The 11908-nt window shown below is 41.0% G+C and overlaps 1 protein-coding gene across 1 annotated transcript in view; it reads right to left on the bottom strand.

The window, feature by feature from the left end:
- Nucleotides 1–9287: 9287 nt before the first annotated feature.
- The window catches only part of LOC141000135 (XK-related protein 7-like), a 68699-nt gene continuing 66078 nt past the window's right edge, over nucleotides 9288–11908 (bottom strand). Inside the window, exons 3-5 of the mRNA XM_073470765.1 lie at nucleotides 11138–11357; nucleotides 9722–10095; nucleotides 9288–9670 (exon numbers count right to left, since the gene is read on the bottom strand). Of these exons, the coding sequence (XP_073326866.1) occupies nucleotides 9288–9670; nucleotides 9722–10095; nucleotides 11138–11357 (977 nt within the window). The remainder of the gene's footprint in view (nucleotides 9671–9721; nucleotides 10096–11137; nucleotides 11358–11908) is intronic.

Here is an 11908-nt window from a genome sequence, read left to right as displayed (position 1 = left end):
TCATTCTTGTTCTTTCTCTTTCTACACCGATTGTTCTTGTGAGGACCCTCCTGGGGGCCACACACACACACACACACACACACATGCACACACACAAACACACACACACAAACACAAAAGAAGAGAACAGGAAGCAGAGGAAGCCCACTTCCTGTCCGAGAGGAAACTCCACCAGAGACTGATAAGGCCCATTCTCTCTGCACTGATTACACACACACACACACACACACACACACACACACACACACACACACACACACACACACACACACACACACACAAAATGAACCTTTAATTTAACTAATTTTAGTTATTATCACTTAAACAAAAATCTTATTTTTTACAGCCTTGGTTGTGTTGTTGGATAATGAAGTTCGGACGTGCAAACAGCTTCGTTTTTCTTGGTTTTTATAACTTTTAGTTTGTGAGTTACAAACTTGATTCTCCTTGTTTAACTAGACTAACTCGCTTTCTCCCTTTGTTCTTACTGTAAATCACTTTTATCATGATTTGAAAAATGTGTCATTGTCAATGTGCCGCTTGTCAAAGATGAAAATATTAATAGGTATTAATAAGTATTAGTTTATTAAGTGTGAACGCACTTAATGAGAGTTTAGATTTCATAAGAATAATGACAGATACTTTGTGGTTTAAACTTGTTCTCTGCTGCCAAGTGTGACTCAGCGGTAACTTTCACAACAGCTGCAAGTCTGTTAATGCGAGCAGTTCATTGACTGCACTGACTTCACAAAGTAAACTCACAATAAAAGCTTATTTCCTTCAGTGTGGATCACATCTGAAGTGATGGCGTAATTTCCAGTTTGGAGAAAAGAGCCTTTAAAGGCCCCGTTTGGCAACATTTGAAATAAAATCCAATGAGAGCTGCTGTGTTGTTTTTGCTGATACTGTCGATCAGATGTGATCTAAATCAGGTATAACTCAAGTCAAACCGCTGCTCTCAGAGCTGAATCTGTCATCCATCACCAGAAATATTGTATTTCTTGTCAAACATCAGTCAGTGTGATTTCACCGCAGCTGTTTCGCCTTGAAAGAAAGGTTCAAACAAAACCAGTTACAAACAAATTGACCTCCACTGACGTCATCCTCTGTGTTTTAAAGGTGATTTACTCTTTGAAACTAAACACGTAGGAGGAAAATATGCTGGACGTGAGATCTGTAGTTGCAGTGAGCAGGTTCGGCCACAGGGAGGCAGCGCTGTGACAGTGACTGAGTGGAGGAGGAGGACGAGGAGGACGAGGAGGGTCAGAGAGACATTTCCTCTCAGCAGGACACTGATGGAGGCAGAGGGGATGACATCACACCTGTGACCTTTCTAACACACACACACACACACATAGATGGTCACATGCAGACAGTAAATACTTCTTGAACGTATGAAGTGAGCACACACACACACACACACACACACACACACACACACACACACACACCTATTGTCAGGGTAGTGACTCCATTGTGACCAGAAGGCTAACGGCTTAACGACCGTCCAGTTACCTAGGCAACGGGAGACAAGGATGGGGCATTAATCTTGGTGTTATTTATTTATTTTTGTCCGGATTTCGTTCTTCCTCTGAGAAACTTGGTCGGAGCTTAACCCTGTCCAAAGGAACAGAGGATAGTTCAACTTCTCCAACAAACTGACATTTTCAACAACTCTCAGCGACAAAACAAACTAAAAATAAATGTTATTAAAGAAAAACATCGCTTGTTTTTGCTTTATTGCCTTTATTGGGATAGAACGGGTGAGAGTTTGACAGGAAATGGGGGAAAGAGAGAGAGTCGTGCTAAATAAATGCACATACGGTATATGCATTAGTACTCACATGCTCTTGATGTTCTCTCTCTCTTTTTGGCACACACACACACACACACATCAATCACACTCGTATGAACTTCAAAGCATGTCAGACCTCGATATGTTTCGGTGCTGCATCAACTCTATATCTGTGAAAATGTGCATGTGTCTTTGCACGTGTGTGGTGTGAGAGTGTGTATTATGTGTGTGTGTGTGTGTGTGTGCGTGCTTCAGCGATATCAAAGAAGCAGAATCCTTAAAGGACCCGCCCGCTTCAAAATCACGCATGAGGAAGAAGGTCTGATGCAAGAGGAAAGGGAAAAAAAGAAGGAGGAGGAAATAAGCATGAAGGAGAAGACAGGTGGAAGAGGAAGAGGATGGGAAAAGAGCGATGAACTAAAATTAGGTAAAAGTTGAGGATGAAAAGTAGGAAGTTGAAGAGAAGGTGGAGGCTGACAGGCGAGGAAATGAAGGAAAGGAAGAAGAGGAAGTCATGTAGAAGAAAGGACGGAGGCAAATCAAATCAGGAAGGTGGCAAGGAGGAGGAAGACAGGAAAGGAAAAGAAAATAGGAAAAGGGTAAAGAGGACTTAAAAAGACAGAAGGGACAAAAAGAAATATCAATAATGGAGGATAATAAGGGGAAGGAAGGAATAAAGGAACGGGAGAAGGTGGGATGAGGGAGAGGAAGTACAGAGACACTGGTACAATGAAAATGAAAAAAAGGAAGGATGGTTGGAGGAGGAGGAGGAAGTGAAGGAGAAAGAGGCCTGCTTTGGAAAGGATGTAAAGGTGGGAAGTCAGAGGAAAATAGAAAGGCGAGGAGGGAATTACTCATCCTCCATCCTCCTCCTGTCTGCTGTGACATTAATGAAAAAACAAAGACTGAAAACACAAAAAGGAAAAGAAAAAGCCTGAAGACCTGAAGAGAAGGAGAGGAGCAGCATGATGGTTGTTTGGTCGCTGGATCTCCAGAGACGCCGACCAAATAAACAACCAATCCTCTGGATGGAAGGATGCCGATGTGATGGAGAGATGGAGAGATCAGAGGATGTTGGTTTGAGGGAGAGATTTTTGTTTGTCGCCTCGAGAGGAAAGACAGAGGAGAGATGAGAGGAAAGTAGATTCAGGAGAGAGGGCTAGTGGAGCTCCAGCATCAGCTCGGCTTTCACACCTGGAAACTCCTCGGTACAGTCCACACACACAGAGAGCAACCAGGTGGTAAGAAACAGCCAATCACAGGGCTTCAGATTCTGTCTCTCTGTCTCTCTTTTAACTCAATGCTGACTGAAGCGCTGGAGTCAGATATACTGTAGAAGTTCTGACGGGTCAATGTTCCTGACTTCAACGCACGTCATAGCATTGCGCCGGAAAAGGGGCGAAAACTAGCGTGTCCACCCGGGTGCCATGTTTCCATCACAGCTGATCGGAGCTGGAGCCAATAAACACCCGCGACTACTGCAGAGTTATTTGATGCAGGAATGAATTGCAATATAAAAGCCAGATGTTGGTGGGTGTTAGAAGATCTTCATTGACAGATTTTTTATGCCTAAACAAACTCTCTTTGTTTCTATGACTGAATAAACTGAATAAACTAACTGACCTGAAAGGACAACACAATTTCAGACTGTTTTACTTACTTCACCTGCCACATTTCTAGCTTCAAACAGTCTTCTGGGGACCTTTATTTCCCTCTGAGAACAGCTTGTTTATTCACTTATGTAAAAAATAAATATTTCCGAGTTTGTATTAATCTTGTAAATATTAAATTTCTTCTCCAAAACTACAGAGTGCCCCTTTAAGTGACTGCATGTAGAATTGCCTGAGTTTATCACGTGTTTGCATGTTTGGAAAAATGCAATCAGTGAAGTAACATGAAAAGTAGAATATTTCCCTCTCACATATAGTGAACTAGAATAATACAGCTTCAGTAATTGTGAATGTTCAGTTCCAGCAAACCCTCAAAATTTGTAGTCCAACACGTTACTTTCTCACTCTAATGCTGTAAAAGAAGACAAAGTCACAGTCAGTTTATTTTGGACGGCTGTTCAGCCATGTTTACTACAGTATTGTTCCCATCTACAGTTATCAGCACAGCTTGTTGAGTTCTTTTTTTTTAACAGCGTCATAGATATTTTTCACCACTGTTTTTTTTATTTTTCTGCTCGTTCACTCAGAGGATGTTTAAGCAGCATTATCAAAAAAACTTAGAGCACATCCTTACATACATACTGTACATACAATACACACATACAAACCAAAAGCACACATACTCATACGCACATGTCCTAGTATAGCGCCACGCTGGTATATACAGATATATAGAATGAGTAAAAAAAAATCTATTTTCACTTTTTACATCTTAATATAAGAGTCATACCAAAGACATGGCCACCGAGTGAGTAAACAATAGATAAATAGATATAAAACAAATACAAAAATAAATAAACATAAATACTTGCATCAATTAATAAAAGATGACATGAGTTTTTTAAACTCACTGTTTACTTTTTAACATGATTTGTTCAAGTCGATATATATTCAGCGCACCACTTTTAACTGTTATTTTACCTCAACGACAAAGGACTGCTTCATTGCCCAATCAGAGGAAGCGAAGCCTCGCCCTCGGCCCCGTGATTGGGTGTTTGATGCAATATCTGTACATTAGCCTATCATGTTCGACATGACATAATCAGTGTCGACATAGAGTCGTTTTCAGCACCATTAACATCGCAGTGACTGTCACCACTGTACCAACGTCCACAAGTCCAGGCAGAACACAACACTGTCAGGATAATAACACCCTTATTATCAATATTGATTTGAAATTCGTATTCCTGATTGTTGATTTTTCTTTTACCGCCCACCAGAGTTAAAACACAACAGTTTCCCTGCAGATGAGACACACATACGTCCAAAGAGAGCTAACATGGATATTTTTTGCCCTCGGTGTCTTCATTGGGAATTACCACAAACCTTGTGAGGGTCAGAGTGCTTACATACTTGCTTTTATCAATAGGCTACATAAGCGTTTGCCTGATAGACGCCCCATGTATGATCCTACAGAGCACTGATTGTTCACACCATTGGAAAATGATTCAAAGCATTTTCAAGATGTAAACTCTGTGCCAAACACAAGTTAAACTAGCATTCTGTAGTGTAGATCAGCAATTACTCATTAATACAACCAGCTGTTTGACGCTGCCTTTTCATGGCACTGAGATCAGAGTATCTAGGTCAAAGTGGGATTCTCACGGTTGTTTTTTGCTTTGGAAAGATGTCAGGCTGCTAGCAGTAGCTATGTTGCTAACGCTGAGTGAAAGAGGAAAGGTTGCCGCTTTAATGATACTTGCATATTCAGTTAGATAATCTTCACCAATGAACACCATTTTTACAATTTTTGAAGCAAAAGTAAAAAGCTAACTATGAACTATAAACAAACTACATCACGGTAGCATGACTTCAACGTCACATCCACTAAGCCTCCTACTAAACTGACCTCTACACAATTTACTATAAATTGATCAATCTACAAATTGGAAAGTTAGAATAGTTTGCAAGTAAACTTCATCCCGTGATGATGTTTAATTTCCCCGACAACTTCTGTAGTCACATTTAGCCACTTGTTAGCAACTTCCTTTTTAGAGACATGTAAAAGCTTTAAAAGTTTACTGACATATTTTATGTCGTAGAACAAACCGTGAAAATCTCCTAAGCTTGTGTTGACCACAGACCTTATGTCAGGCATCTAACTGACAACCCATTCAAAAAACCCATTGATCTCAAGACGAGGGAACCAGAAGTACAAAAATGTTAACTTATTTCCGGGTTTTAGGACTCATTCCTGCAGCAAGTTAAGTCGTTCCTCTATGTGAGCTCAATGTTAAAAAGCAAGTATATAAGCTGCTCTTAGTGACTTGCCTTACCCATCGACTAAAAGTACAGGAGGTTGGAAATACTTCTCCAGGAACATCTCAAAATATACACATGCATCATCAGCATAAAGTTGATCATTAAAACCACCCCTGATACTCAGACATCAGACGTGTCGGCCCCAGATGGCAGCAGGGGGGGATCTCTTTGAATTTCAGACTTCATCCAAAACAGAACAGTGCTCCAGTCTACTGTCAGGGTGGAGACAGTGAACAGGTTCAAACATGTTCAGCTGATTTCTTTTGATGAAACACTTATTTTTTTATGTAAAAATAATCAATTTTTACACTATGAAATAAATGTAGATGTTGATACAACAATCTGCATCAGCTCTGAAACGGGGAAGCGCAAAATTAAAGTTGAGATGTCATTTTTAATCATCCAAAGATGCTTTGAGAAAACGAGAATCTAAATAGCGGTTGAATGAGTTTTTACTGTGCCATAGTTTTTTGTTTTTTGTGCTCGTGTCAGTCAACCATGAACCGGTGACCCCCTGAACATCGGCATCTTCTAAATGCTTGTTGGGTTGAAAAGTAAAAACAAAACAGTTTAGCTACATCATGAACTGGGAGCTGTTATCACTGCACAGCATCTCAAATGCATCTTCAAATGTGTTTTGATGAGCATGCTTTTTGGGATGAATCAGAGTCACATGGGGAATGCAATGTGTTTAGGAGAAATGCTTTTAAGTGCATTGCTCATAAAAATGCACACACCTTCTGCTGCCCTCATCTAAAACGATCACAACACTGGTTTAAATGTTTCTGGGACTGACTTCATAACAAATCAGATCACCCTAAATGCACAGACCATCCCTAAAGGCTTTTAAAGAAAAATGGTCTTTGAAAAAGACGTTCAAAAACAGGCTGCTGAAGAGAAATCTGTCGTGTAATATGAGAAGGGACAGAAGACAGCTTTGATGCTAGTGTGTTTTTTTTTCATTGTTTTTTTTTAACTGTTCTTCCTTCGGGTACTGATGCTGACCATGCTTGACTTTTTCAGCATCCAGCTGCTTCTAATTGATAGTAACACTCATTCACACCTGGGAGCTGCAGCGTTTAAACTTCGACCTCTGCAGTTGGTTACTGATCAGCTCAGATGAGTGTTAGCTTGTTGCTTCAGGGCATCACAACAGCAGTTTACAGGAGCAAAGAGGAGCTAATCAGTTTTTACCATTTAATTTTTTTTTCTACTGATGTCATTTATCAGTCTGAACCTGTATCTGCAAGTATACCCCATCGAAGGCCTGTACATGGTTTTATTTTGTAAACAACATCACCTTTCAAGAAGTCCAAACTCAAGTCAACGTGCTATCTGAAATATTGACTGTATAAAGAGATGCACGAAGCATCATCACCTCTCGCACTGTACAAAAATGAAGCCCAAATATCCGGAATACAAGTGCTGCCATCCTGCAAAAGACAAAATTGGCTTCAGATAAAAAAAAATTAAAAGTCAAAGAGGTCTGTTTAGAAAAAAGTTCCTCAAGGTATAGGACATCGTAATTTCTTAATTTAGCATTTTGATTCAGTGTCACGATGTAATTACATCGTTTCGCCACTACGAAAGTTGGCTTCAAAGTCTGGCGCTCTTCCTGGGAGCGTAAGGGGGATGCATTTTGGTTATTTTGCCAACAAGGGGGATGGCGCCCCTCCTTAAATCACCCACCGGTGATCAGGCGTTGGAGCTGCGATATCAGGGTCCCCCTTATCCATCTGACCCCATCATGGACCCCAAACCCCCTTTTTATAGCATCATATAAAAATTGAACACCTCAAACAGCAGTGTGATAAAAACTACCTAAAATGACTGAAACCATCTCTGAGAAAAATGTAATTGATGTGCACTTAATTTGGTGATCAGGATGTTTTGGCTTCACTTTTGAGGAGCGGTCATGTCGTCCATCTTTATTTACAGTCAATGATCTGTAACATGAAGTGTCAGCTATTGCTAGCATGCAGAAACATCATGCTCTGCTTTATAGTGTTTTCACTTTCCAACAAATCGTTCTAGGATACTTTCAGATCTGTTGACATGATGAAAAGACATTTCTCGTCACTGGAAAATGTTTCATAGCTTAATGAGGTTGCTCATGGCGCCCTTCGTACTCCGACATGGTATGTGTTCCAAGAAAAGTGGACAACATTTAGACTCTTACGAGTAAATGAAGCGTCTTCACCCAACAGTCATTCATCACCTAACTACAGCTTATTATAATAGCTTATATCTGACATCTGTATTTGTTCAACTGTACATCACAGGCCTGTTTGTGGTGAGTGACAGCATGCCATATGATGGTAGCCATCGCAGAAGTCGTCCACTCTACATCCTTACATCCAGTCCTGATGGATTGTACATTTCTCAGGTTGGGGGTGACACTGCAGCTGGGATGTAAAAAGCGGGACTTTTGCTATGGCTGCCTTTGTATCACATATGGATGGGTGACTGTTTTCACTTGTATCTCAGGCCTACATTTTATAATCCACCTGGACCTAAACTGTGAGATTCAACAGCCTACTTTTCATGGGTCCTTGTGTTCTCATGAGACTGGAGCCCAACGTATGAGACTGCATTTCTCTTTAGACCCCATGAACAGTAAGATTAAAGGATAGTTACCAAAGTTTCAGAGGGACATGCAACCTTTTGGACGCATGACGGTATAAAAAATGAAAAATCCTCTCTGGCAGCTTAAGAGTGAGGTGATTTTGGAGGCATCTTGGTTAAAACTGGACTAACTGTGGTTGAAAAGTGAGACATCTACATTATAGTCATTGTTTCATTCACATTTTAAGTATATTTATTCACTGAAATATATATTTAAATATACTCAATTAAGTGCTGTTCAAAAACATATCTAATCTATTATATGTAACCTAGATTTCTAACCAGAACTGGATATTTTTTCTCGACCAAATTTAGCCCAGATTTAACCGAATAGTCTAGTTGTCTTTTGATCACTTGAGCAATACTTTTTAGATGGCTTTCCTGTCAGTGTCTAATCTGCTACCAAACCAAAATGATTGCATGTCCTGTGCAAACTCTGGCAACCAGTGTCTACCAGTTCCCCAGTAAGTCTCTGTTGTCTCCGGGGTCCGAGGCTCAAGTTCATGCAGCAGACTGTTTCACAATTATCTCCGCAACTTCATTGCTCCCAAATCCTTTTACATCCTGTTCTGGCCATGCAGGATGAAACTAAATCTATCACTCCTTGGTCCCAGGATGAGAGATTAAATTTCTCACCTCCAAGCTTTTAGAAAAGATGAAGATTATCCCAGTTCAGTGTTACTCCTTTTACTTCCCACGGCTCATTCATGCTACTTACTCCCGGACTGTGCCGTAATGGGAGAGCCTTGGTCCCAGATTGCGCTTTACATTTTACAATCAAGTTTTGACAACCTTTTTTTCTTAAAAAGAGTTGTCTGACACTCTTTGTCTCCTTTCCATGCTCCTCCTGGCGACGGTAGTCCTGGGATGAGAACTGGTCTCAGGCTGAGCCTTGGTCCCAGACTGCACTTTTAAGTCTTAGAGCCCCTGTCGGCTTAGACAGTTGTCTCATATTCTAATACCTCTTTGCTGCCCATCATGCTACTCCTATACTGTATCCTGGGGCTGACGGCTGATGTGGTCTCCAGAAGCAGAATGGTCTTGCGGAGTCGCCGGTCGATAAAGTGCGCATCCCAGGCCGGGTATCGCTTTCTCGGGAGGTCGATCCGGATCACGGGGCCCTCCTGCGCACGGGACGAGGAAGAGGTCCTGTGAAGGAGTGCAGGAGAGGAGGACGGGGAGGGACGAACCTGGAAGACAGGCAGGCAACTGTCCCTGTCTCTGTCCCTGTCTCGCTCCCCTGGAACCGGCTCTCCCGTGTCTTTAGTCCTGGGGAGAGTTCTCGGAGGACTGGTAATGACCATGTCTGTTTGGGACCCTTGGGATGGAGTGAGACAAGCATCAATCACTCCTGCCACCCCTCCTGCACCCACCACGCCCTCATCCACACATCCTCTCCACTGTGAGCCCAGAACGGGCCCGTCGGGGTGCAGCCAGCAGTAGTACACCAACATGAAGAAGGTTCCCAGGGCGAAGCTGCAGGCGACCAGGCACACCACCACCAGGGCGTAGGAGTCGGAGGTTTGCGGGCCACGGTAGGTGTACCAGGCGGCGGTCAGCGCCACATTCTCAGCCAGAGTCACGGAGTAGTAGACGGTCATACGGAAGCGGCTGGGGCCCTCCTTGACATTGAACCAGCAGAAGATGTAGATTATGCCTACGACCATGTTGTAGATGATTTCCTCCCACTTGGACATGCAGAAGTCGGTTTCACCTTGGATGATCCAGAAGGTCATGACACACCTGAAAAAAGTTATACTGTTAGTTACAGTTTAATGAATTCTGTGATGTCTGGTATTAATGTGGTATAAAAGATGGACAGCTTTAAAAAGGACTTGACAATAATGACTGGGCATTTTCTATTTTCTAAAAGAAAACACCACACACATACTTTTAATGATTTCTAAACCACCATCCTGTATATTTTGGTATTTATTGGAAAAAATCATTTTATTGGAAAAGTGTAGCCCTTTGACATACATTTCATTTATGTATATTTAATTTTAATATGTGTCTTTATATATTTAGATTTAGATATCTGAATGGTATACTTAAATGCATTTTTTTCCCACACATTGACGCTAACACTGTGTATGTTTTAAAAAACTAATAAATATATTTTTAATCTTAGGATCTGTTTATAAAGAGAACAAATTCATGACACCTTGCACAAGATAATACACTGATATAAAATCTCCACTCACAGAAGCCCGCATTATTTCAGAACCAAATAAATGTATAAATAATCACAAAGAATGGGGGAGGAAATTTGTAAATTAGCCCCTGCTACAGTAAGCGTTCCTCCTTGAGGGAAAGAACGTGCAAAGTGCAGAGAAAGCTGTTTTGTTTTAACCCCAATGTTGTGATTTAATGCGGTTAATGAGCAAAAAATGAGCTGATTAAAGGGCTTATGGTAAAAGAGGATACTTTTACAGTGTTTACTTACTATTTAGGCTGTTAAGGAAAGCTGTTTACTGAAATGCACTGCTGTTTACAGTATTATGTAGGGGAATTAATTGTTGTTTGACTTTCTTAAGGCTCTAACTTTGGAGGCAACTGAATAATGTATGATCCATTTCTGTCGAGGAACCTGCTGCTGAGATACAAGATGACTGACACAATCAATGGTTGGGGAATAACTTAAAGAAAACTTATTTTCTGGTGACTTGAATTAAGAGAAAGGATGTGGTGTTTTGTCTAGATACTTAATACATTCCTACAGTGTCAAATGCTAATCTTCTCATTATAAAAGCAGAGCCTTTGCATCAGGTCACATATGGCGCACCAGTGGCTGACGATGAATATGCCAAAGTAGAGCTGGAAGACAGAGGCGAAGAGGGCAAAGGCCACAGTTCTCGCCCCGATGGTGAAGAAGTGCCACAGCATCTGGGTGATGACGGCCTTGTAGGACATGGGCAGCTTGTCGTCGCGGGAGTCTCGCAGAACCTTCTGGTAGGAGGCGATCATCCAGGCCAAAGAGACCAGGGAGGCCGAGGCCGAGAGACCTGGAGAGACAGATGAAGAGAGAGAGAGAGAAAAAAATATGTATGTGAGGTTGGGAAGGAAGAGACACAAAGAGAAAGACATTTGGCTAAGGAAAGGGAATTGATTAAAGTAGGAAAAGGAGATAAATGGCAGAAAAGCATAAAATCAAACCAATATTTCTCACTTTAATACTTTCATGTTGTGCACAAAAGTCTTCAACGTTAAATTCACACAAATACTACGGATATATTTATATATATATCATATATATTTATATATATATTTATGGTATAACATGCAAGTTCATTATCAACATTGAAAACAGTACTATGACAGAAGAAAAAAACCCTCTGCCTACCACTTTTCTCGGAGCTTTGAACAACGGCACAACAACCATAACAACTGACCAAACTCCAAACCCAAATGAAGACTTGGAAATGTGGTCAGAAACATTTTTTTAAATCAAATGTTTGAGATAGTTTACAAATGGTGACACCACCACAAACATTTTGTCCATCATCATCAATCACAAATCATCTAAATGTTATGTTGTGTTTTAATATTACAAAAT

This window comes from Pagrus major, chromosome 7 (genome assembly GCF_040436345.1).
Source record: "Pagrus major chromosome 7, Pma_NU_1.0".
Taxonomy (NCBI): Eukaryota; Metazoa; Chordata; class Actinopteri; order Spariformes; family Sparidae; genus Pagrus; species Pagrus major.
The sequence above is the reverse complement of the archived record's forward strand: the minus strand, read 5'-3'. Positions and strand labels throughout refer to the sequence as shown.